Source organism: Physella acuta, unplaced genomic scaffold, assembly GCF_028476545.2.
Source record: "Physella acuta isolate Inbredline_101_S28 unplaced genomic scaffold, ASM2847654v3 ptg000139l, whole genome shotgun sequence".
In the NCBI taxonomy this organism is placed as follows: domain Eukaryota; kingdom Metazoa; phylum Mollusca; class Gastropoda; family Physidae; genus Physella; species Physella acuta.
This window is the reverse complement of record NW_026731658.1, coordinates 295,755-323,481: the sequence shown is the minus strand read 5'-3', so window position 1 is coordinate 323,481 and position 27,727 is coordinate 295,755. Positions and strand designations below refer to the sequence as shown.

The following is a 27,727-nucleotide window of genomic DNA, read 5'->3' as shown; positions in this document are numbered from 1 at the left end:
TCACATAACAACGCCGCACCTTCAAGTCATATCATGCCGGTCTCTCCCGTATACATGTCGGAAAATATCCCGACGGGAAAAAACAACCGCAACTGAATTCATTTACCTCCGCTGATTATAAAGACAATACCATCGATCTTTTTTTTTTTTTTAAGGTAAGAACCAGCACCTTCAAGTGTAGTTTTTGTTTAGCTTTCCCACTGCAGTGAACTTCTCAGTCCTGTTGGTTGTGAATCCAGCTCAGCTCATTCAACATGACGAACAAGAGCCTTTGCACGAAGCCCGTTCTGCCAAAGGAGCCGCCACCAATGGACATGCAGGTGGAGGAGTACGTCAGGCCGCCATGTATGCCCGTGCTGCCCCCCTGTGCCCACAAAGTGGCCCCGCCCGAACCGGAACCAGCGATGCCCATGTGCCCCTGCCCCGCACCGAACTTACCACCCTGCAGATATCGTGGCCCACCCCCAGGGGAAGAGGACTGTAAGTTTACGGATCCGGACAAGAAAAAGTAAGGCTACATTTTTACCTTACCTTACCTTACCTTACCTTACCTTACCTTACCTTACCTTACCTTACCTTACCTTACCTTACCTTACCTTACCTTACCTTACCTTACCTTACCTTACCTTACCTTACCTTACCTTACCTTACCTTACCTTACCTTACCTTACCTTACCTTACCTTACCTTACCTTACCTTACCTTACCTTACCTTACCTTACCTTACCTTACCTTACCTTACCTTACCTTACCTTACCTTACCTTACCTTACCTTACCTTACCTTACCTTACCTTACCTTACCTTACCTTACCTTACCTTACCTTACCTTACCTTACCTTACCTTACCTTACCATGCCTGATTTGCCTTGCCTTGCTTTACCTTGTCTTACCTTGCCTAGTATATACATAATGCATATCAATGTTATGGTTAATACTGTACAGTATGGATTTTCTTGGCGTAACTAACCTTAACCCGATTAAAGTACTCGATACTTCTAGAACTCCAACAAAGTGGTTCTAAGATACTGCAACAAGAGGGCATACAATGGTTTTTCACCCTGATTTCGGTACTTTCTTTGAAATATGGAAGTTAGATGGTATACAGCACTGATATACTACAACGGATATGATTTAATTCTTGTTTATTTTTCGACAAAGTTCTGCTTTCATGAATAGTAACGATGGTACAGTTCATCGGAGGTATACGGGACAGATGGAGTAGAGTTCTCCTGTTTCTCTAACATTGGCATGTGAAGGGGTAATGAGTTCAACACAATTCCCAGTCGGTTTTATTTACCCTAGCTCAAGTCAGGTACCCATCAGAGCTGAGTGAATTCAATGACATGCTACAGACTAAGGATAGTGAATCAAACTCTAGACAAAGACTGTCTGGGCAAAATAGCCCTATAGTTGTGATTGGTTTAATGAATACGTTTACATCACTCATGAACACATTGTCGCTTATTAACTTCATTTAATACAAGACTTGACTACTGTGCTAATAAAAAATAACAAACGATTTCCTTCAAATGGATGTGATCCCCACAGATTATGTTTATAATATACCACATTCGTGTAATACCGAGTGTATTTGTGATTGGCCTAAAAACCATAACCAACCAAGGGTTGAAGGGATAGAGGGAAAGTGGGGGGGGGGGGGGGCATCGGCTAAAATTTCTTGACTTCCTATATTGTCTCTCTTCTTGAAAAAAAATACAGTATTGCATTAATGTACTTTTTTCTGTCGGTATCTTAGATAGAAAATAAAGTCTGGCATTTATCAATGATTATAATTACGGGCTAGGGTCAAGTATAGGGTCTGGGTCAGGATTCGGCAGTCTCAGCATTAGTGCTAGTGCCATGATTAGTACTAGGGTTAGGATTAAGGTAATGAGCCAGATTAGGTCATGGGTAAGAATCTGTAAGACTGCGAGGATAAGAGCAATGTTCTAGTCAGTGGCGTAGTGAGGTCGGGTGTCACCCGGTGCGGCACTTAATGGTGTCACCCCCCCCCCCCCCAGAGGCATAGAGACCCTTCCCAGGGACAAACTTTCAAATTTTCGATTTGCAGCCCTCCCTCAAACTTTCGATTTGCACCCCCCCTCAAGTTTTCGATTTGCACCCCCCCCAACAAACTTTCGATTTGCACCCCCCCCCCTTGAGTTTTTCTCAATATATTTTGCTATTTTTTGCCTTGGTGTCACCCCCCTAAATGGTGTCACCCGGTGCGGTCCGCACCCCCCCCCCCCTCGCTACGCCCCTGTTTCTAGTTTTTGGGTTGTGGGTTAGGGTAAACGCTATGGTAATGTTAAAAGCTTTGATCGGAATTATTACTAATTTCTAGATTAGTTTTAGGGTCATTATTGGAACTGGAGACATAATTTGGGCTAAGATCTACATAGCTAGTAGTGCGGCTATCATGGGGATAAAGTCTATAGTCAGGATTAGTGTGAGGGTTGGATTGTCGACAGTCAGGTTTAGTGTGAGGGTTGGATTGTCTACAGTCAGGATTGGTGTGAGGGTTGGATTGTCGACTGTCATGATTGGTGTGAGGGTTGGATTGTCGACTGTCAGGATTGGTGTGAGGGTTGGATTGTCGACTGTCATGATTGGTGTGAGGGTTGGATTGTCGACTGTCATGATTGGTGTGAGGGTTGGATTGTCGACAGGATTGGTTTCAGGGTTGGATTGTCGACAGTCAGGATTAGTGTGACGGTTAAAATGTCTTCAGTCCGGATTAGTGGCAGGGTTAAATGTACTCAGTCAGGATTAGTGTGAGGGTTAAAATGTCATCAGTCAGGATTAGTGTGAGGGTTGGAATGTCTACAGTCAGGATTAGTGTGAGGGTTAGACTGTCTACAGTCAGGATTAGTGTGAGGGTTAGACTGTCTACAGTCAGGATTAGTGTGAGGGTTAGGATTCGAGCTTGTATTAGCTTATGGGCTAGAACGAATATTTGGCTTATGACCTGGTTTAGGGCCTGGGTCAGGATTATCTAGTGTTAGAATTAAGTATAATATGTAGTTAAGGGCTATGGTTACGATTACTGCTAGTGCCATCAGAATCGCGGCTAGGGTCTGGATTAGGTCTAAGGTCTGGATTAGTGGTAAGGTCGGGATTAGGGCAAAGGTCGGGATTAGGGCAAAGGTCGAGGTTGGGATTAGGGCAAAGGTCGAGGTTGGGATTAGGTCAAAGGTCGGGATCAGGTCAAAGATCGGGATTAAGTCTTAGGTCGGGATTAGGGCCAAGGTCAGGATTACGTCTAAGGTCGGGATTAGGGCTAAGGTCGGGATTAGGGCAAAGGTCTAGATTAGCTCTAAGGTGGGGATTAGGGCAAAGGTCGGGATTAGGGCAAAGGTCGGGATTAGGTCTAAGGTCTGTATTAGGTCTAAGGTCTGAAACATAGTTAAGATCTGGATGTCTAATGTCTGTATTAGGGCTAAGGTTTGGATTTGTGCTGGGGTTTGTATAAGGTCTTAGGTCAGGAACATGGCTAAGGTCTGGATGTCTAAGGTCTAGATTAGTGCTGATGTCTGGATTAAGTGTCTGGATTAGAGATACGGTCTAGATTATGTCTGTTTGGATTATGACTAAAGTCTAGATTAGTGCTGAGGTCTGGATTAAATCTATCTGGATTAGGGATAAGGTCTGGATTAAGGCTGTCTGTATTAAGTTAGTCTGGATTAGGGCTGCAAGTACACTATAAGTATTTGTCTAGTCTGGAAGCTACGAACTTCTCGGAATGTTAACTGTCTGGGAACCGGCTAAAAGAAACAACAAAACCTGATGTGTGTGTTTCATGACTGTACACCGTACAGATCTCTAGATGCTTTGGCCTTTATAAAATCACGCTCAGTCAAACAAATACACATATCTTGGGTCTCTAATCCCTAGGGATAGTGCAGTTGTTTTATAGCCCTAACATGGGTTTGGTTTGTTATCTGATTACATTTTGTACATGGGGTTGGGGCGTTGAACGGGATAAGCATTGACTTACTTTTTGCAACAAAGTTTGAGTAAATGTGTTGGTACTACTGGCTGACATGAGTCTGGGACTGTATTCTATGTTGACGCAGTGGCGTAGCGAGGTCGGGTGTCACCCGGTGCGGCACTTAATGGTGTCACCCCCACCAGAGGCGTAGCGACCCTTCCCGGGGACAAGCTTTCAATTTTCGATTTGCACCCCCTCCCCCTTCAAACTTTCGATTTCCACCTCTTAAAAAGACTATTTAACACTCGAATTAATCAATTAAGTGGAATTATCATTTTCCCTAAATATTTTGCTATTTTTTGCCTTGGTGCCACCCCCCCCCCCCTATATGGTGTCACCCGGTGCGGTCCGCACCCCCCCCCCCCCTCGCTGCGCCTCTGTGTTGACGGGAGATGATCTCGCCTACTCTTCTACTGATGTTTCCTCCACAGTTGGTCTACATGCATTTAGTATACAGACATTTAGTCTACAGACATTTAGTCTACAGACATTTAGTCTACAGACATTTAGTCTACAGACATTTAGTCTACAGACATTTAGTCTACAGATATTTGGTCTACAGACATTTGGTCTTTTGGTCTACAGACATTTGGTCTATGGACAATTAGTATACAGACATTTAGTCTACAGACATTTGGTCTATGGACAGTTGGTCTACAGACATTTAGTCTACAGACATTTAGTCTACAGACATTTAGTCTACAGACATTTAGTCTACAGACATTTGGTCTACAGACATTTGGTCTTTTGGTCTACAGACATTTGGTCTATGGACAATTGGTCTACAGACATTTAGTCTACAGACATTTGGTCTATGGACAGTTGGTCTACAGACATTTAGTCTACAGACATTTGGTCTATGGACATTTGATCTACAGACATTTAGTCTACAGACATTTGGTCTATGGACAGTTGGTCTACAGACATTTAGTCTACAGACATTTAGTCTACAGACATTTAGTCTACAGACATTTAGTCTACAGACATTTGGTCTACAGACATTTGGTCTTTTGGTCTACAGACATTTGGTCTATGGACAATTGGTCTACAGACATTTAGTCTACAGACATTTGGTCTATGGACAGTTGGTCTACAGACATTTAGTCTACAGACATTTGGTCTATGGACATTTGATCTACAGACATTTGGTCTATGGACAATTGGTCTACAGACATTTAGTCTACAGACATTTGGTCTATGGACAGTTGGTCTACAGACATTTAGTCTACAGACATTTGGTCTATGGACTTTTGCTCTACAGACATTTGGTCTACAGATATTTGGTCTATATACATTTGGTCTACACACATTTGGTCTACAGACATTTAGTCTACATACATTTAGTCTACAGACATTTGGTCTACAGACCTTTGGTCTATGGACAGTTGGTCTACGGACATTTGGTCTACAGACATATTGCCTTATGCGACATTTGATCTAAAACGACATTTGGTCAACCACGACATTAGGTTACCATGACATTACGTCTATCACGTCATTTGGTCTGCCACGTCATTTGGTCTAAAACGACATTAGGTCTACCACGATATTAGTTCTATCCTGACATTAGGTCTACAATGATGTTAGGTCTACCACAACATGTCTACCACGACATTTGGTCTACCATTCCATTAGGTCTGCCGCAACATTAGGTCTACCCCGACATTAGGTCTACCATTCCATTTGGTCTACCATTCCATTAGGTCTGCCGCAACATTAGGTCTACCATTCCATTTGGTCTACCATTCCATTAGGTCTGCCGCAACATTAGGTCTACCCCGACATTAGGTCTACCATTCCATTTGGTCTACCATTCCATTTGGTCTACCATTGCATTTGGTCTACCACGACATTTGGTCTACCATTCCATTTGGTCTACCATTCCATTTGGTCTACCACGACATTTGGTCTACCATTCCATTTGGTCTACCACGACATTTGGTCTACCATTCCATTAGGTCTACCATTCCATTAGGTATACCATGACGTTTGGTCTACCACGACATTTGGTCTACCACGACATTTGGTCTACCCCGACATTAAGCCTACCGACATTTAGTCCATTGAAACGTAGGCTACTTAGCTTTAGAGGGTTAGGGTTAAAAATTTGATAACGTTTAGTAAAAAATTTGGTAATCGAATTAATGTACCCTGACTATCTGTAGACCACATTTCTTTAGGCCAAATATTGTCTGTAAACCAATTGTCGAAGAATAAAAGTAGACAAAAAAAATCAATCGTCCTATTGATGGGGATGGGGTAGGTTATTGGATATTAAGATAGTTAGTCTTTTAAAATGTCATTTGTATTATGTGCATGATACCAAAACTGAATAAGATGACTAATATGTTCCCATTACAATCCTACTAAGATCTTTTATTTCCCATAGACATACAATATTTTATTTCCCATTATAATCCAGCTATTCCCATTAGCCTACAATCTTTTATCAGCCCATTTTATTCCCACAGACCTACCATCTTTTATTCCCCATTATAATCCCACCATTTCTCTACTCTCTAGCAAGACGCTGCAGTTTTCTACAGGGCTAAACATATTCTACTTTAACATTTGAAATTATACCAATTTGTTTCGTCTACCATAAAGATTGTTTCTTGTTATTTCACAGGGTCACCAAAAAAGGCTTAAACTATAAGTGAGGAGGACTGGGGGTCTAGTCAACTGTATATCACCCACTGTGTCATTCAAAGCGCACAGACCTCAATATTTTTCGGCGTGAGTTGTGACAGGGACAACGGGAGATGTGAAATACATCACACATACTTGAAATAAACGCGACTAAAATAATTTGGAATGGTTTCCTTTTATTTATAGTGTTTATGGTTTTGTTGATTTATTTGGTGGGCAAATTAGCCTAAAGTTGGTTACTGTTTTTCTATCAAAATAAATTTTTGTTTTCTTTAGGCCTATTAAGCAAAGCGACCTATTGTATACTTGAATGTGTGTATCTATCTCTGTGTACGTGAAGAATGAACGTATTATTTGCTTATTTAGTGTGTTACACATTATTTAACACACGAAAGTTAGACAACTGTTTCTAAGGCCAGATATTTTGTTTGCTGCCTATACACCGGCAGTGTTTACAGGCAGTGATGATGATCAACGGTTTTTTTTATGAACATTGGGAAAGAGGATTCCTGTGATTCGCATAACCTATTCTTGATGGGACTGTGTGGCCTAGCGGTAGGGCGCTAGATTGCTACTAGAAAGTATCCAGTTCGAATATAGGCTCAAATCAGTAGAATGTCCCTAATAGGTACCCAACTCACTTTAGGGAAAATTAAAGGCGGCTGGGCATACTGCTGACTAAACTATCCCTTCATATGGCGAGGTTTTTAAAAATTGTATGGTGGTAGAGCAGTAGGGTTTGTTTTTTCTAGAAATATAAATAAATATAATGTGAGATTGTGTAAGGAGATGACAACAGAGGTCAAGCATGACTTAAGATCAGGAGTCACTTGTTTTGATCTAAGGTAAGTATAATCTGAGGTTGTGTAGGGAGAGGACATTTCCTAGGTGAGAGGTCAAGTAAGACTTAAGTACAGGGGTCACTTGTTTTGATCTAAGGCAAGTATAATCTGAGGTTGTGTAAGGAGATGACAGCATTTCCTAGGTGAGAGGTCAAGCATGCCTTAAGTTCAGGATCAACTGTTCTGATCTAAGACAAGAACATCAAAAATTGTTTTCACCTGTTCTGATCTAAGACAAGAACATCAAAAATTGTTTTCACCTGTTCTGATCTAAGGCAAGAACATCAAAAATTGTTTTCACCTGTTCTGATCTAAGACAAGAACATCAAAAATTGTTTTCACCTGTTCTGATCTAAGGCAAGAACATCAAAAATTGTTTTCACCTGTTCTGATCTAAGACAAGAACATCAAAAATTGTTTTCACCTGTTCTGATCTAAGGCAAGAACATCAAAAATTATTTTCACCTGTTCTGATCTAAGGCAAGAACATCAAAAATTGTTTTCACCTGTTCTGATCTAAGACAAGAACATCAAAAATTATTTTCACCTGTTCTGATCTAAGGCAAGAACATCAAAAATTGTTTTCACCTGTTCTGATCTAAGGCAAGAACATCAAAAATTGTTTTCACCTGTTCTGATCTAAGGCAAGAACATCAAAAATTGTTTTCACCTGTTCTGATCTAAGGCAAGAACATCAAAAATTGTTTTCACCTGTTCTGATCTAAGGCAAGAACATCAAAAATTGTTTTCACCTGTTCTGATCTAAGACAAGAACATCAAAAATTGTTTTCACCTGTTCTGATCTAAGGCAAGAACATCAAAAATTGTTTTCACCTGTTCTGATCTAAGACAAGAACATCAAAAATTGTTTTCACCTGTTCTGATCTAAGGCAAGAACATCAAAAATTGTTTTCACCTGTTCTGATCTAAGGCAAGAACATCAAAAATTGTTTTCACCTGTTCTGATCTAAGACAAGAACATCAAAAATTATTTTCACCTGTTCTGATCTAAGGCAAGAACATCAAAAATTGTTTTCACCTGTTCTGATCTAAGGCAAGAACATCAAAAATTGTTTTCACCTGTTCTGATCTAAGGCAAGAACATCAAAAATTGTTTTCACCTGTTCTGATCTAAGGCAAGAACATCAAAAATTGTTTTCACCTGTTCTGATCTAAGGCAAGAACATCAAAAATTGTTTTCACCTGTTCTGATCTAAGACAAGAACATCAAAAATTGTTTTCACCTGTTCTGATCTAAGGCAAGAACATCAAAAATTGTTTTCACCTGTTCTGATCTAAGACAAGAACATCAAAAATTGTTTTCACCTGTTCTGATCTAAGGCAAGAACATCAAAAATTGTTTTCACCTGTTCTGATCTAAGGCAAGAACATCAAAAATTATTTTCACCTGTTCTGATCTAAGACAAGAACATCAAAAATTGTTTTCACCTGTTCTGATCTAAGGCAAGAATAACTAATATTTTTTTCACCTATTCTAATCTAGGGCAAGAATAACTAATATTGTTTTCACCTATTCTGATCTAAGGCAGAGCAAGAACAACAAAAATTGTGTTCAAACAGAATTTAGTCAGCAGGTATCTCATATTTACATAAACTGATGGATTCAGGATTTGAAAAAATTATTTGTCTTGCATAAATGTAATAGCAACTCAAAAACATATTTTGTAGATACATTTTAAAAAATAAGATTATGCTTGTAAGAAAAGATTAAATAAATTGATAATAAACAAAAGTAAAGCACTGGTAAAACTATCACTACATCAGTAATATAAAAACTAGAAACATCCACATGAAAAACAAGTACACATGACAACCTTCAGTCTATACTTGTGTTCATTTTTTCCTTCAGTTCAACTGTTAAATTAAAATTTCAACTGTTATCACTATTATCACAATAAATAATCTATCTTTTTAAATTCTTTAACTGAAGTAATTAACTAAAATAATTTAAAACAGATTATGGGGATAAATAAATATAATTAAAATACTCTAATAAAGATTCACCGGCAGATAATGATAGAGAATGGCTAAGTTAGTTAATCAGAATGTTACATGTGTGTAATATAATACAGCTATAATATCCTAAAAAAATCAATCAAGGTGTTTCTATTTTTTTTCCGGGTGAAATAAAAATTTTAAGGAAATAAAACTAAAAAATTACATTAAATGAAAGTTTAAATACTGTCTCTCATCAACATTATATTAAGGAAAAATAGAACTTCCTGTTAAAAGAAAAGCTACATCTTTGAATCTGCCACATTGGTACAAAAAATTATGACAAGAAAAAGCTAAATTTATTTTTAGCGGAAAATTGTTCTATGAATCCACAAGTAAGAACACAGTAAAAGATGTAACATTACATAAATTATAGGTAACAAGGCTGAAAGATAAAAAGCTGGTTAAGTGTTTGAAAATTTGCAGATTTTTTTTTTATTTGCCAACATGTGGGCCCTCTCACAAAGCTTTGCCTTTAACTTTAACTAAAAAAAAAAAACAATTCTAATGAAAATACATCAACATTTTCTTACTTTTATCTTTAAAAAAATCTAACTGCCACATCATATTTTTAAACTTGCCCTTCTAACCATATCACAAAATTTCTAACAGCTTAGTGTAATGATCAGAGAGTGCTGTAGCATTGAGACATAATGGGTTTCTCAAACATTAAAAAACACTAAATGGGTAGTGAAAAACAGAAGGCAGGTCTACAGCAGTTGCCAGAAAAAACAATTTATGTCCAAAATATTTCTTAACATTTCGCCAAGTAAATGTGGAATAAGGAATTATTTAAAAGACTGGTTAACACACAAAAAACTAGGCAGTAAAATGATGTAAGTTAGGATGCAAAAAGGGATGTAAAATTAAATGAAGTTCCTCTTTAGACCTAGTGATCGATTAGTAGAGTTAATGTTTCTTGACCTTGGCATATGAGGGAATAATGTGGTCAGCACTATGCATGGCCGCCTTTGCTTTCCCCAAACAAAAGTCAAGCACCCATCAGAGCTGGGTGGACTCAGAAACGTCCTAAAATCGCAAGTCTGAACCAAGATCTGAACTCAAGAACTTCTGTCTAGCAACCAAATGCTCTACCATTCGACCACATTGTCCTTCAAAAAAAAAGGATGCATAATAAAATTTAACTAATATACTGTTTCATGTAATTTTTCAAAAATGTAGCTAGAATCAACATAACTAGATGACATCTGCAGCTAAATCAAATGACATTAAGTAGCAGCTGATGTTGCACACTAAAACAAAAAGTAGGCTAGTTTTTAAAACATTAAATAAAAACTGACTGAATCATTAACTATAAACATCTACAAGGGAAGTTTAAGCTGTTGTTTGTTTTAGTGTTTACATGGTTAGTACACAATCAAACAGAAGACAACTACCAACGTCTCAATTCCTAAGAATATGTAATCATTACATTTCAACAGTATTTTAAATTTGTTTTCTATAAGCGAGTGGTCAACAGTTAAGTCATCATTGCTGATGCTGTCAAACACTCATGAGGCATCCTTTGCACACACAAAAATAATCAAGAAATCACCTTTAATAGCAACATTGATAAAAGAAACCAACTTTTAAAATGATGGTATTTTACAAAGGCACTGTTGACAGCTTAACCTATACAATGACATTTTTGAAAAACTAGTACAATGAGATTGGCAAATACTTATCTGTTATATGATGTAGTAAAATCTCTTTGATAATTATTTGATAAAAAATTCATCTTACAGTAACAATAAAACCATCTCTTAAAGCAGTATAGTAAGAAATACATTTTTACACTGACATTGTAAACAATATATTTTTTAGATTGGCATTGTAAGAAATACTTTTTTTTCGCTGACATTGAAATACATCTCCCAGGTATTGTAAGAAATACATCTCTTATATGGCATTGTAAGAAATACATCTCTTATATGGCATTGTAAGAAATACATCTCTTATATGGCATTGTAAGAAATACATCTCTTATATGGCATTGTAAGAAATACATGTTTTACAATGACATTGTAAGAATTGTATCTTTTACATTGGCATTGTATGAAATACATCTCTTACATATGTATAGAAAGCAATACATTTTTTATGTGACATTGTAAGAAATGCATTTCTAACATGTGCAAAGGAAGAAATATACCACTTGTATATAGTAAGAAATAAATCTTTTACATTGGTATTATCAGAAACTCATCTTTTGTTAACAACTCAGTAGCTGAAGGTCTTAAACTGGGCTGAGAATGGAAAGTTTTTTGCAGGAAGTTTCTGATGGCGGGGGAAGAATGTTCTGGAAGGCTGAAGATTGGAGGCTTGTCTGAGGCCAGTTGAAATGTAATTTGTTGCTGTTCCAGGTCCATAAATGGTGGGTTGCCAGTGACCATCTGGACAACAGTGCAGCCAACACTCCTGGAGGTGGGAACATTAAGAGTGAGATACTAACTCCTAACACATTAAATTCATCAAAATAATATCTTTTTATAGCAAAGAAAAAAATATAACACAAACACATATATATATATATATAAAACCAAACCCCCAATAACCAAGGGAGGTAACAGTAAAAAAAAAGAAACAAGGGAAATAAATCAAAGTATTCATTGAAGTGAAGTAGGGGAAATACTATTACGACTGACTGCAGTAAAGGAATGATCAATATCTACTTAAGTCAATCAGGTTATTTTAAACTACAACTCTAAGAAATGGTCAGCTTTTGAGTAAGAACGACATGTATGTTCTGTTTTCATTTAAACAAAATGACTATATTTACAATAATTTTAAAAAATTAAATGCGATTTTGCGATTTAATTATACACATAGAGATATTTTGATGTAAAATATTATACTGCAGATAATCGGTGTTTATCCTAAAAAGGTATGGATCATGACATAGGCCTACTCTATCAAGCTGTTGTAAAAACAAGTTTATAAAAATATACAGTGATATTTTCATGACTTTTTACTTTTAATTTGAGATTTGCTTTAATTGAAAATGTGACAGCTACAAGACTTAAAAATCCACTTACCATATATCCACTTTATCATCATAACTACTGCCATGGTCATCCATGATTGCGGCAACCATTTCAGGCGCCATCCAGTTGATGGATCCAGGTGAGATCAACTCAGATTCCTGCTTCAGTAAAATCTTGACATTCCAGTCATCACGGAGAATTTTGGACACACCAAACCCTCCAAGCTTGACATTCTCCTCAGACTCAAGGAAGATGTGTTTACCTAAAGATATAGATACAAAATAAGATAAAATTCATGGCAGTTTAAAAATATTCATAGTTATTCATTTTTGTTAAACTATGTATTAGGGATGGGACAGCATAGTTGGATGGTAGAGTGCGCAACCGCTAACCCAAAAATAAGATCCAGTTCAGATCCAGGCTTGATTCCGTAGAGTATCCCTTTGGCCACCCAGCTCTAATGACGACCTGGCTCAAGTCAGGGAAAATAAAACTGGCTAGACTCAGTGCTGACCATACTATCTCTTAATTAGCTGAGCTCAAGGAACAGATAAACATCACTTTATCTACCCCATTGTTAGACAGGTCTGATAAGGAAACTTGACTTCCAACAGGGGGTGTTGAAGTATTCATTGATGAATAGACATGCTTCAATATTTGTATACGTTGGACTAAGCTTTAAATATGACAATGACGCTATTATTAAAGACGAAGGCCTATTCTATAGCCAGAATGTGAGATCAAGAGAGGAAAAATACTAAAACTCAGTAACATGACAGAAAATTTCTACACAATCCTTCTGTGATTCTTGCCTGAAAACACACATTTATTGGACACTAGCGAGAAACACAGTTGCAAATGTGTATGTGAAATGGTTATTTATGGTGAAACTTCTTCTTCTTCTTCGTTCTTAATTTTTAGTATTGGGAGGGATCGAGCCTTATCTGCCAGAGGGTTTGTATTCGAGACTTTTTTTGAATTTATCAACCATGAGCTTTTTGCCGACTCGACCATGCTTCCCTCACAATTAAGGATTACATGTCAACTGGTTATGCGCCATTGAGGCCATTGACTCCGATTTCAGCCTGCTTTTCTTTTTGGATTTGCTTCCATAGACTTTGTCCAACCAAGAACAAACTACAAGGCTGCAGTTGTTTGATTTTGGAGTTGTCTCTCCTAGAAGAGTGGCTGTCCCCAGCTAACGAGCCTCATCTGCCAGAGAGTTCGAACTCGAGACTTTTCGGTTTAGCAACCATGAGCTTTACCGACTCAACCACGCAGACACCAGTCAAGTAGCCATGTGTTGAAAAAAAAAAATGTAAATTTTTTTTTTAATAGAGACTTAAGGATGTATTTACTTTCCAGTAACAAATTTGTATAAAACATACCCAATATGAATTTTGTATTGGTTAAAATAACAACTTTAAATAAGTAAGAAAGAAGTTGAGTTTAAGAAAAGTAGATTTTCCAGGCCTAAAATTCTGCATGCAAAAAATAAAAAGATGAGTCATAAAGATTGTAAAGAAGATAACAGAGGAAAGTGATTTTGTATATGTTATTTGTTTAATCAGATGGTAGAAAAAGTCCTGGTAAAAAAAAAAATTATTAAAATTATGATAAAGTACCAGAGATATCTCTATGAATGACATTGTTGGCATGGAGATATTGGACACCTTCCAGGATGTCTTTGGTGAACTTCTGGGCCTGTTTTTCCTTCAATGGTCCTTTGGTTTTGATGTAGTTCTCAAGAGATCCCTAAAATATATTATTGAAATATTTAACTAACTCAAGAACATTTGTGAAATTTCATTTCTATTACATTGAGTAATGTATTTTAATTAATATATATTTCAGTTAGCCACCTCAAAATAATTTTATAAGATGACTTTATCATAGTTATTTCGGTGTGGTAAGAATTTTTCTTTCTAATGTTCTGCCTCTCTTTTTTTTTAAATAACCAAACAATTCAATAAGCCTTTGCCCATTAATAAGGAAAGAATTCAATCCATGAAAATTTTCAGGGAATTCAAGAAAATGTAATTGATCTTGTGTTTAATTAATTTGTATACATTGCAGTTGTTATAGTATGTGTTTATGCATTTTCCATAAGCCTGATAGATTATTATGCCTCAGTTTAGCAAAGAAGAGACTTTCTCTTCATTCACTTATGGAATTAGTATTATATAACAACCCATTGTCATGTTCTGGTAGGTTTAATTTTAACAGAAATATTACAACTACTTCTGTTTTCATGCATTATCTATATGATAAGCATAGATGGCGCAAGGTCCCTTGGTGCAACCTTATGTCTTTCATTCCTACTGTCATTGGTATAGCCACTTCGTCTTTACTTTTACAGCTGGAGAATGTGGTCATGCGTGGGGAGTGCTCTCCCTGGGTATGGATGCCTGGGAAGACAAGTTTAACATGCATGGGAAGGTTGATTGCTCTCCTTGGCGCAAATGGCGGGGGAAGCATGTTGTTCAACAGCAATTTAAATTAAACCAAGGAGAAGGGTGGAAGGGAAATTTGGCGGGTGTCAGTGACAGCGTTGCATAATTTCTAATTGCCATAGTGAAGCATAGGTATAAGCTAGTTAAATATATACCTAAACTCAATACATTAACATGTAACAATAATTAGAGCTGTCACTGCAAATTTACGATAAAACATTCCTACCATTTTCATATATCTCATGAAGAGAGACAGTGTGTTTCCTGACTCGCAGAAACCGTAAAATGTGACAATCTTTTCATGTTTTACTTTGGTCAGCACATCTGTCTCATTTCTGAACAGTTTCTGCAACACAAAAAACATCTTAATTAATTTTCAATTCTAAATTCATTCATTAAATCTCATTCATTAAATTTACTTGCAAATAAATATAAACACACAGCAAAAATACAGTATCACAGATAGCACTTAGTAAACAACTATTGTTACAGAATGTCTAAAATTAGGTTTTATTTCATCAAATAAAAGCTCTATATGCAACATTATACATACCTATGTGGGATGGCATGGCATAGTGGTACAGCACTTAGACTACTAACCCGAAAGTCTCAAGTTTGATTCTGGGTTCTAATCAGAATAACGTACATAAGTGCACGCAGCTCAGATGGGTACCTAACTCATGTTGGGGAAAGTACATGCAGCTGGGCATAGTGCTGACCACACTATCCCTTTATATGCTGAGGTCACACAAACAGGTGAACTCTGATTCATTTGCCTCATGGACCGTCAGGTTAAAAAAAAGAAACTATGTAACATTGTTATAGTATGTTTATAAAATCATATTTAAAAAATTATTTTAAACAATACATTATGCACATCTTTAGGTCTTCATATATCAAATATAAGATAGGAATTTCACAAATAACATTTGAGTCACAAACACTTGACATTACCAATAGCAAATCTTTAGATGTGATGGTTGTTATCATCTCTTTAACAACAAACGATTCATCGTCTGGATTGTCCTCATCTTGTACAATGTAAACATCACCCTGTGACCCTGTACTGACAAGTCTGCCTTTTGTCCACTTTTTGGGAAAATCCTCAGATAATTTACTCACTGTATAGAAATAAAAAAAATCAATTGGAAAGTAAACCTCATACGTAATGTAAACGTTTAAAACTAGTGTGTCCATAAGGTAAGTGAAGTTGAATTTTTTCAGTTTCTGTAACAACTAGTGCTACTAGTGTGCTTTAACGCAAGGTTAACTTTCTCTCCCTGTCTAAGACTCAGCTGAATTGATCCATTGGTTTCCTGAACATTGTAATATTGGGAAAAGCTGAAGCTTTTTAATTATGAAGCACAGGGTCTACCTCTTGACCACACCATCCCAAAATTAAATGTTTCTACACATCAGTAATTAATATTTTAATATTGCCACTTATACCATAGGTAAATCCTTTATTTTGCCCCTTAAACAGCCAAGTTCAAAAAGGTAACTTCACCAACATATGACACAGATAATTAGGTTTCCAAATAATTGAAAAAAGTAGATGGTGCTGGATGGGGCATGTCCTAAGAATGAATCCAGAATATATCGCAGGAAAGGCGATAAACAGGACGCCTCTGGGAAACATAAAGCAGGGAAGTTCAAGGGAGACATGGAGGCGCATGGCACAGAAGCAGCCGGCAGAGGCAGGATTGTCTTGGGGGACTGCCAGGAAAATTGCCGGTGACAGACAAAAGTGGAGCTTTCTGTGGTGGCCCCATGCGCCTTGTGCACAAAGAGGAAAAGATGATGAATTAGGTTACCAACTGCATCTTTCAATAAGATAAATGCATGTTCATAGTATAGGAAAATTTTTATTTTGCCAGCTGAATTAGTATTTGGGTATTAGACATTTACTACGTAAAAATTAATGAAAATAAGTTGTATGGAAAAACTTTAATTTAAAAAAAATGATTGATTACCTGCTATAAATGTGTCTTTTAACAGTTCCTCAGATGTCGGACGTTCCTTGGGATCTAGTTTAAATATACGATTGAGAAAGTTTCTTAAAGCTTCTGAGGAATTTTCTGGAAGTTTGTACTGAGGTGCATCACCACGGCCTATTTTAATCAGTGCCTGAAAGGGAGTTAACTCTGGGAATGGCGGCGACGTGGTGGCCATCTCTACAACTGTGCAAGCAATGCTCCTGGTGATTTCATGAGATAAGTAGTTTACATGAAAGGAGCTTTCAAATAAAGTAGTTTATGTGAAATGAGCTTATAAAGTAGTTTACGTGAATTGAGCTTATAAAGTAGTTAAAATTACATGACCTAAGTTTTAGATAAAGTAGTATGGATGACAAGAGCTTTCAGATAAAATAGATAAAGAAGTTTAAATGACATAAGTTTTAGATACAGAAGTATACATTTTAAAAGCTTTCAGATAAAGAAGTATGAATGACAAAATCTTTCAGATCAACAAGTTTACATGACAAAAGAGTTAAAGAAAAAAGTAGTATGAATGACATTTTTTTTGGATAAAGCAGTTTACATGAAGTAGCTTTCAGATTAAATAAGTGATAATAGTGGTCTAATGCTCTATACTAAAATACTGTCTTTGACAGCCCAAAAACAAACCAACCAACAAAATAATATTAAATATATGTTTTTTAGAAGCTGGTTTTAACAGTGAAAGACAAATAGACTTGCTAATGGGTTTAATAATAATTAAAGCAATAAATATGTCTTCATTAATTGGCTCATTGAAAACAGATCTATAAAGACGAAGACCTAATTATAATAATTTACATTTTGAACAGGTATGTTTTTACACTCCAGAATAAGTGATCTTCTGCTAAAAAAAATTAGAAAATTTATGAATCATTATGCATATTATGAAGGACTAAAATGTTACATAAATATCATCACACTGTACCAAATATCGGCCTTGACGTCATAGCAGATTTCTCCAACAGCGCAAACGACTTCAGGTGCCATCCACTTGTACGTGCCCAAATTGGAGCGAGCGTTGGTGCTGTCGTGCAAGATTTTTGAAAAACCAAAGTCAGTTAGACGGACATTATTGTCATCCTCAAGGAGAACATTTTTACCTGTAACATAAAATTTTTATATGGAAAAATTTATTGAATAGATTGTGTATTCTTCTTGTAAAGAAATGCTGCAAAAGAAATTTTATTTTGAAATATTTAAAAAAAACGACAGCTCACATTTAATTTTAATGACAAGAATATTTAATTTTAAAATACACAAAAGACACAAAATAAAAATAATTTAAAATTATACAGGAAAAGCAGAGTTACAAAATCAAGATTGCTGCGGCCAATGAATAGTGTTGCTAAGTTAAAAATAGGCCTTCAGTAATTAAAGACAGTATTCAAGCAGCTGTTCTACAAATGGAGTAAATTTAAACATCTGGATAAGGCTATAGTGGTTTGGCCGGTAAAGCTCATGGTTGCTAAAACAAAATGTCCCAAGTTCAAAACCCTGGGCAGATGAGGCTCTATAAGTGGGGACAGCAACCAAGCTGGAAGAGAAAACTCAAAAATCAAACAACTGCAGCCATGAAGTTTGTTCTTGGATGGATAGAAGCTATGGAAGCGAATTCAGAAAGAAAAGCAGGCTGAAATTGGAGTCAACAGCCTATACGGCCCATAACAGATTGACACATAATGCTTAATTGTGTTGGAGGAAATTACAATTAAGAATGAAGAAAGAAGATCAGGATAACGCATACATTTTAAAGCTTGTTTTAACTCTAAATTCAAAGTTGAGTTTTTATTATTTTAAATTGATTTAAAATTCTAATAATTCTTTAAGAATTACCTTTTATATTTCTATGTATAATATTAGGCTTTTGAGCATGTAGATAGTTGACACCTTCCAAGATTTGCCTGGTGAAAAGTCTTGTTTTCTCTTCTGTTAATCCATTTTCTTTCAGTATATAATCAGTTAATGAGCCCTATAGATTAATTTTATAAAATCAATTGAATGATTTTTCAAAGTAGTTTTTTTTCTTTACAAAAAAATACTTAGATGCTATTGGTGTCTCCAGTTTCCAGAATATTCTTCTTTTGTTAATTGAAAGCATAAAAGTAAATGACAGTTATAAATAGGCTATATTTTTATTTTTGAGATATTGACCTTTTTGTACTAGTCACTTTATAAATTTTAAGGCTTCGTTTATAATAAAAACTTCATTTTTTTTAAACTAAAAGATTTTGTAAGAACAAAGAAACTGATCTTCTTACTCCAGCATTTCAATCTTTTTCTAAGCTCAAACATAAGCCTAATAATTTCTGCAACACTTTTTACATACTTATTTATAATGGTATCACGTTTTGGGCAAAATAACAGGTGGAGAAAATAACTTTTTGTTTTCAAATTACTTAAATTTTAATTATTGTTTGTCCTATTATAAATAGAAGAATACTGTAATACACTGTTTCATCTCAAACAAGAAAAATGTTACAGGGCTAGGTATAAAAGATTTAACAAAGTTAAATTATTTTTATTACTTTAAACGTTTGTCATTTTTAACTAATAATCCTTGAATGCTGAAACGTAAAGGAAGAACAAAAGGACATTTTCATCACTGACCTTTTTCATGTAGCCGATAAACATGTAAATTGTATCTTTCTTTTTGACCGAGCCATAGAATGGAACTATTCTTTTATGGTTGAGCAACCTTAGGATCTCTAGCTCTCTTGCACTCTGAGTTTGCTGAAAGTGAGTAAAGAATTGCTATAAGGATCTCTGCATAACATTACTGTTCAAACTGATATTCTAAGTAAATAAACTACACAAATAAAGGGATAATAAATGACAATAGAATAAAAATAATATTGTAAGTGAAAAAATATAAGCAATTTACAAAAAAGGGAAATTTGTTTCTGATATCATCATAAAATTAATTAGAAGTTGAGTAATACTGCTAATCCTATCATATCATTTTGATCGTTAACCAAATTCAAACTTTATCTTTTTTGCAACACTTTTTACATGCTTAATTATAAAGGAACAATTAGCTAACAGAATATTGATAAAAACAAACAAACCCAGTTACTCATGAAAATAGAAAAGAATGATTTATGCCATAGAATGGTTCTTAAATTCTCAGTAAAATCTTAATTTTATGAGCAAATTTAATGTTAACACTTATTGATCATCTATGACCACTTGCAGGGCGCTAAGCAAATTCTACTGAATAATTTAACAATATGATTACAAAAAGAGCTATATCAGATGTTGTGTTTAGTTTATATTGTTAAATGTACAATAGCACACAGAGACTCAAACCCCTTCACCTAATTCAGGAATAGGGAATTATGGTAACTAACCCTTCTAGCAAATACCTATTGTTACAAGCAAATTGAGAAAACTTGTATTCTTTATAATCCTATTTCATACAAACAGAGGAATAAATAACTGCAAAATAAGCTTATTCCCTCCAGAATATTAGTTCTTCTTTGTTCTTAATTGTAATGTTGAATAGGATTTCCTCCAACATAATTGAGAACTACCTGTCAACATATTGTGCACCATATTGACCGTTGGTTCCAACTTCATACTCCTTTTCTATCAGAATTTGCTTTCATAGCTTTTGTCAACTCAAGAACAAGCTACAAGGCAGCGATTCAAGAACAAACTACAAGGCAGCAGTTGTTTGATTTTGTTCTCTCTACAAGATGTACCCAGCTATCCAGCCTTATCTTCCAGGGATATTGAACTCAGGACTTTTAGGTTTAGCAACTATCAGCCCGACAAGACCAACCCTCCATAATATTTTAAAATCCTAAGATTACCTTACTGACTGTGGTTTAATTGGTTATCAAAATGGGGGAGGGGGGGTGTGGGGAAAATTGTCAGGGTTAGGGAATTGGCAAGGGGTATTTGACAATGTGTTATGTTCTGCTCCTGTCAAAATCTTACCCATGACCCGAACCAGGCCCTAACCATTGGCTTAACCCTTACAGCAATACTCACAAAAGAAATACCTGGACATACAATAATACTTATCATTGGCAGATCAAATAAAAAACATTTGCTTACTTTTTCTTTGTCAGAGGAAACCTGAACTTCTTTCCCTACAAATTTTTTATCTTGTGGGTGATCTTTGTCCACTACAAGAAACACAACTCCAAATTGTCCTTTACCAATAGCCTCCCCTTTTTCCCAGTTATCTGGGAACTCCGGAGATACTGAATAAATAAATAAAAAAAAATTTAAACAACAGACTCTGAGATACGTGGATAGACAATAAATTCAGGAGATACTGGTTAGATAAAGAAAAAATATATTGTAAACAACAGACTCTGAGATACGTGGGTAGACAATAAAAATTGGCAATTTTAATAAATAACTATTTAAATTAGACTAAATATGCAGAACATGTCATGGCGTGATTGAGTGGTAGGATGCTCTACTACTAGCTCAAAGGTCTTAAGTTCGGATCTCAGTTCAGCAGTAGAGCCAACCAGCTCTGATGGGTACCTGACTCATGTTGGGGAAAGTAAAGACAAGTGCCAAGAAACATAACTCCAATTCAACTGCTCTACTGATCATTAGGTCTGAAAGGAGAACTTTGCTTTTTCTTTACATTTGCCAAACATTTCTTTTTAATTAAAAAAATATGCTCATAATTAAACTTGATTAAAAACAATGTAAAGCCGTTTGATAAATTATAGGTGCTAGTGTAAAGAAATTTGTTTTCGTGGAGTGGAAATTTTTAAAATCACACCCCCCCCCCCCCTTCCAAGAAATGTATAGGTTAAACAGGATCCGACTCTATATTAACAAATTCTTCATCAAAGGGATTCTTGTAAATTGGCTGTTGCACATTCAGTTTGAGACACAACTACCATCATGTATGTGATAAATCAGACAAAACTATTTGTACCAATTAGTCTGGTGTTAATCATGCTTGCTAATTTTTTACAAATTCACTAAATTCTGTGAAGTTATTTATTCTTAAATGACAATTATTTAAGTGAAAGGTATCCTTTTGAACCTGATGGTCATTAAGGCAATGTATGTGACCTCAGCATAAGAAAGGATAGTGTGGTCAATTCAATGCCACAGCATTCATTTTTTCTAACAAGCATCAGGTACTCATCAGAGCTAGGTGGACTTAAGGTCATCCAAAGAACTTGAGCACATTGTCTGAACTACAGACCTTCAGGTTAGTATGCTCTACTACTGGACCACACTATCCCAAGTTAAATGTAGGTGTAGATAAATTGCTTTTAATTAACTAACCTGATGTGGTATCGGCCATCTTGCCCTTTATATAGAAGTCTTGTCTGGATATTTAATGAAACATCTTGGAAGCTGTAATGTAGGATGTTATTAAAAAAATGACATAGCACTTCAATTTAAATTTCAGTCCTGTGGTAAATAATGAGAGCTTTAATTAATTAGCAACAATACCACATAGATTCAGTACTGGAACAATAAAACTAATATAAATATAAGGATGTGCAGTCTATTGTAATAGCCTCATTCTTCACAAAAGAGCTCACAAGTTAAACTTTTACTAAGTAAAAGGAGACTTATGATGCTATACATTACAGTCTATTGTAGTATAATGTATCAAGCATGGGTTTTAAGCAGGCTTTAATGTCGTACATGGTAAGTTCCAAACAATTGCAAAATATGTTAATGGAAGAGCTTTAATTTTAGTTGAATGATAAAATTTGTACAACATTTAGCTTGTTCCCTCTCAACCCAAGAACAAGGAAAGGCATAGAAGTATAGACTATAGAACTGACCTGGATTCATAAACATTAGGTCTAGGCTTAGTATAAATAACTGATAGTTGATTTAGATCAGATAATATTAACTATAAAATGTGATATTGGAATAATTTTGTTAAAAAAGTGAAATTTCTCCTATATAAGACTATATTTAGATCTCTAGTTCTAGTACCTCAGGACCACTTCAAATTAGAATTCTGCAGATAGTTAACTATTATAGAAGTCTATAGTAAGGCATGCTATCAGGGTAGATGTGGGAAATCCGTAGCACCCTCATCAAGCTTAACCTAACCAATAGAGTCACAATTAGGCCTACACATTTGCATAATTCTAAACAATGAGATCTAAATGCTGACAAAAAAATAGCAGAATTGATTGTAAATGAGAAGCCAGAAGTTTTATTTTGTGTTTTGTCACTGTTTGATGTAGTGTTAGGCTATCTTTCTAACTGTGCTATACTGTAGAGGATCCGCGTATCAAGTTTTAAACATACTGATAAAATCACTCTACTTCAAATATAAATATGTTTTTGTTCGGCAAACTTCGTCAATAACAAACGTGAAGCAGATATTTGTTTGCAGTCAAAGTCGGTTAAACCATCCATGCACTAGCAGATAAAATGTAGATCTACCCCAGGTGCTAACTAACTGCCCTAGTATTAGATATTATATTATCAATAGTTATAATCATATGTGTGCCAGTACAGTTTTGTTCATTTCTATCTTAACTACTGTGCACTTCTTTTTAATAATTACACATTAAAACCATACTTTTTTGGTCTAGTTTACAATAGGATTGCTTCACAGAAGAAAGGAACAGTTCCCAACTTCACTTGAGTTTGTTTTTATTAATATTTTTCCTTAGGGCAGGGGTAGGAGTTACCCACTTTCCCCTTGCTCTATACTATGTAAGTATTTACTATAGGGAGTAGGCCTATAGGCCTAATTATATTCTTTCTTTAAAATTTGTAAAAGATCTCTAGATCAGATAAGAAGCGGGTAGATTTCTAGTACATTACAAATAGGCCTGGTTCAATTTCAGGAATAATTGTTATTAATATGTAATATTGTAACATAGGCCTATACTATAGCCTATAGGCCTAGAACAGGGGTTGGTAACCTGCGGCTCGCGCTCCGCATGCGGCTCTTTTGATGTCAAGATGCGGCTCTTCAGCTCAATGCACAAATATTAAAAATTATTTTATTTTATTTTTAAAACCCATAACAAAAATTATTCTGCAATACTCGGTAATAAACGATATAATAATAAAAATAAACAATAATAAACAATAAACATTCGCTATTCTATTACAATATTTAGTTACTCCGCATACTGCCCCTAGCTTGGTTTAATCATCGAATGTCGTATTGTAGGGTGCTCCTTAAAACTAAGGTCAAATCACACCCTGCAGGAACGCCTGATTCGATTTAGTGAGCGACTATAGTAACCCATTGTATCCATAGCCTATCGTGCTGTTCAAAATGAAAGATTTGGTGGCCTATCATGTCTATAATGTATAACCTTTTTTGAAAAACAAACGTAGGCGCCATAGTGCTCGCAGGTGGGCCCGGGGCACTTCGGGTCGCGCAATGGACAAGGCGCAGGCAGTTGCGCCTGTTGCAGTTTTGCAGCGGAATATAGTAGTACACCTTACTCGCTATACAGAATGCCCGATTAACGGATGCCAAGTACTAACATAGCCGCTCTGGAACTCTGGGGGCCAAAACATGTATTGACAAAACATGCTCCACCCAGGCGTCACCCATAAGGAATTTTAATTTTGTTTTCGCAGAAATCTTCTTGGGAGTATTCTCATCTACTCTCCAAAGTTTCATGGCACTTAGATGAACAGTGTCGAAGCACATTTACTTTTATTTTTTTTTTACCGTATATAGAGAAAAATCATATATAGGTAGGCTACCTATAGAGTATAGGGGCAGGTTACCTATTCCTAAAAATAAAATTATAACTAGATGATAGATCTACAAAAAATGATACTGAGTGATATACTAACAAGTAGGGGCCTAACTAGTCTAGATCTGGATTTAGTACTAAATTCTACTACTGCTAGTACTAGATCTAGATCTAGATAAAATCTAGTAGTAGAGTAAAAGTACACTAAAAAATAGATCTAGATCTAGTAAGTTTAAACTAGATCTAGTTTAAAGTACTATACACACTTCTTAGGCCTACACTACTAACAACGAACCGTACTAATCTACAATCTAGATCTATAATCTATAGATCTAGAATCTAGATCTAGACCTAGTAATAATTTATAGTTTATAGATCTAGTCTGAGTATTTTAGTAAGTGTAATTGTAAAGTGTAAATTACTGTAGTGTAATTATATAATATATACTAAAAATTAATTAAGTGTAGTGTAAGGCTCTAGCTAGCAGCTAGACTCTAGACTAGAACTAGCTAGTGTACCACCAAATTGATTTGATTTATACAATAGTTCTGTTAGTTCACTGTTGTAAATAACTAACGTTATATGGAGAATAGAAATGCTAGTCTAGAATAGTAGAATATAGATCTAGAATCTAGATTTGTAGATCCACCGTGTAAGCTAGTTTTTTAAAGCCGCTTACTTACAGTATGAGTAGCCTAAGCAAGCCCTAAGCGGAAACTCAAACTACAAAAAATAGGGAATATCCGATTTTTATTTAAAGAAATGAAAACTCAACTGACTACTGAACTGAACATGAAAAAGATAACTAAACAAACCCTAATAAACTGTGGATGAAATTAATAAATTATGCGATGCAATTATGCATGTTCTTTTTTTGAGTTGAAGGAAGAGAAACATTTTAAAATCTAGTTATACCTAGAGTTAGATGCTGGGCCTAGGCTACCACTAGGCATAGACTATTGACTATATAGACTAGTTTATTTGCTGGGCTTTGATTCCCTGGGGTATAACTAACATACAAAACTCAACAGAAAGAATACTTAACACATTTAGATCTTATAGAGTCCTTTCATATGACGTCACGTCCGTTCGTGATACCTACGCCCGCCGCCACAGTGGTGTACATCAGACGTAAACACAATCAGCTGTTCGCCAGCGCTGGACGTGTTCACCAGCGCTGGACGCGTTCACTGTATGTAAAGAGCCGCACCCGCGGAAAAGGAAAAATACGTTAAAAAACTTGAACTCTTAGGAATTGAAGATCCTTATACTGTTATTGACAGTTTCGTATAAATAAATATGTGGACAAATTTCTAAATAAAAATACTGTTAGTAATACTGTTTGCGTTTAGAGTTAAAGTAGCCGAATCTGATCAAATGCAGTTTTCGATACTTTGTTTCAGGTAAGGACAGTAAAATAATAAACTCCATTTTAATTATAAAAGATAACTATTAATAAAACAAATATGCTCGACCTTCACAAATACAAATAGTAAAAGACAAAGTCAAAAGTAATAATAAGAATAATAAGATCTAATAGTAGGCCTAATACCTGGCTCCGCTGGGTAGACATAGAATCTAGAATCTACTTCTTTACTTAAATTTAATTACTTTAGATCTACATTCGATTCAAAATACACCCATAATAAATCAAAAGTAGTCATAATAGGCCTAATAAAGCATTTAATTGTCTCTAAGATCTAAAATCTTGCTCTATTATCTAATCATTTTTTTAGCAAACGAAATTTTCTGAAATTCTAGTATGACTAGACTTAGATCTAGAATCTGCTACTTAAATTAAATTGTAAAAACTTTATACAAGCATGTAGTTGATATTATTGTAGTAGAAGGCTTTAATAAATTACTAAGGCCTACCTACTTTGTTGTCTTTTTACAGCAATATGTATCTGATACTGGACTGAGTTTAATTAAATTCAAATTCATATCTAGTAATTGGTCTACTAAGTTTTTGTAGCCTAGTAGTACAATCTAGATCATACCAGCCAACAACAAATAACCACATTATTATTATTTGGTTAATGATTAGGCTAATTTTTAAAAAAAAATCCACTGTTTATAAAAGAAAAAAATCAAGCTAGAAACATTATAAGTGAGATGGTTTAGAATAATAACAATGGACCCAGTCTACAATTGATACAATTGCAGGTCTACATAGGGCCTACAGTCTAGTAGTTTACAGTAGGCACCTAGTGTGTAGCTAGTATACTAGTGTGTAGCTGTCCAGAGTTAAGATTCTTAATGCCTTAATGCTTTCCCCTGATAAGCCATGTGTGCTATAAATGACATAACATGACACCGAGGTGAGAAGTGTTGAGGGGAGAGCAGTGGGACTTTCCCATTTGTTCTCCCTGCTGGGCCCTGAGGGTCAAAATTATATAAGAAATACTATCTCTGTGGGGCTGGGTATCACGGAGGTGAGACATTTTCAGGGGAGGGCAGGGCAGACTCCTCTTAGGTTTTATTGTGGGCTAGATACAGGTGGGGGCAGCCACCATGAGGGTTGAACGTCAGTATTAATGTGTCTGATTACTTCCCTGCTGGATTATAAGGGTCTTAAATTGTATAACATGCTACCCAGATTGGTTATTACCCATGGATTATATTAGCCGTTGTAGTGTGGGTTTTGTAGGAGTTAAGTGGTCTCACGTTTGCTACAGTAGATAACCTATAATATATTACTGCATTTGATCAGCTTCGTCTACTTAAACTCTAAACGCAAACGGTATTACTAACAGTATTTTTATTTAGAAATTTCGGCCACATATTTATATTATCCACGAAACTGTCAATAACTGTATAAGTATCTTCAATTCCTAAGAGTTCAAGTTTTTTAACATATTTTTCCTTTTCCGCGGGCGCGATTCTTTACATACGGTGAACACGTTCAGCGCTGGTGAACACGTCCAGCGCTGGCGAACAGCTGATTGTGTTTACGTCTGATGTACACCACTGTGGCGGCGGGCGTAGGTATCACGTGATTTAGGTCACGTGTTTGCAAGGACTCTATTAACAGCTTGAAAGTAACGTTGTTATAGAAATTAAATTGTCTGATTTTAAAAATTTCTTGCTCTATTACTAAAATCTTATAAAATTTA

The 27,727-nt window shown here is 35.6% G+C and overlaps 1 protein-coding gene and 1 long non-coding RNA gene across 3 annotated transcripts; one reads left to right on the top strand and one right to left on the bottom strand.

Annotated features, from left to right (window-relative positions):
* Nucleotides 1-6,797, top strand: LOC131935259 (uncharacterized). Its single transcript, XR_009385916.1, has 2 exons — nt 1-508; nt 6,621-6,797. It is a non-coding gene; the product is annotated as an uncharacterized LOC131935259 (long non-coding RNA).
* Nucleotides 6,798-9,182: 2,385 nt separating this feature from the next.
* On the bottom strand, nt 9,183-25,575 carry LOC131935255 (mitogen-activated protein kinase kinase kinase 3). Of its 2 annotated transcripts, none has more exons than XM_059291621.1 (12): nt 25,527-25,575; nt 22,201-22,272; nt 20,995-21,143; nt 19,543-19,665; nt 18,769-18,904; nt 17,861-18,035; nt 16,909-17,132; nt 15,890-16,056; nt 15,162-15,281; nt 14,108-14,237; nt 12,534-12,744; nt 9,183-11,916 (listed from the first exon to the last, which is right to left on the bottom strand). In XM_059291621.1, the coding sequence occupies exons 2-12, from the start codon at nt 22,217-22,219 to the stop codon at nt 11,679-11,681; spliced, it is 1,692 nt and encodes a 563-aa protein (XP_059147604.1). In that variant the 5' UTR covers nt 22,220-22,272; nt 25,527-25,575; the 3' UTR covers nt 9,183-11,678. The 2 variants fall into 2 exon arrangements, with proteins under 2 accessions (XP_059147604.1, XP_059147605.1); XM_059291622.1 differs by lacking the exon at nt 25,527-25,575 and adding an exon at nt 25,295-25,313.
* Nucleotides 25,576-27,727: the final 2,152 nt, after the last annotated feature.

Excerpts from the sequence above, each read along its gene's own strand:
- LOC131935255 (XM_059291621.1), bottom strand. Across the intron at positions 18,905-19,542 it reads TTATCGGCTACATGAAAAAG|GGCTCATTAACTGATTATAT; the intron begins GTCAGTGATGAA and ends ATTAATCTATAG. Across the intron at positions 15,282-15,889 it reads CATCTAAAGATTTGCTATTG|AAACTGTTCAGAAATGAGAC; the intron begins GTAATGTCAAGT and ends TTTGTGTTGCAG.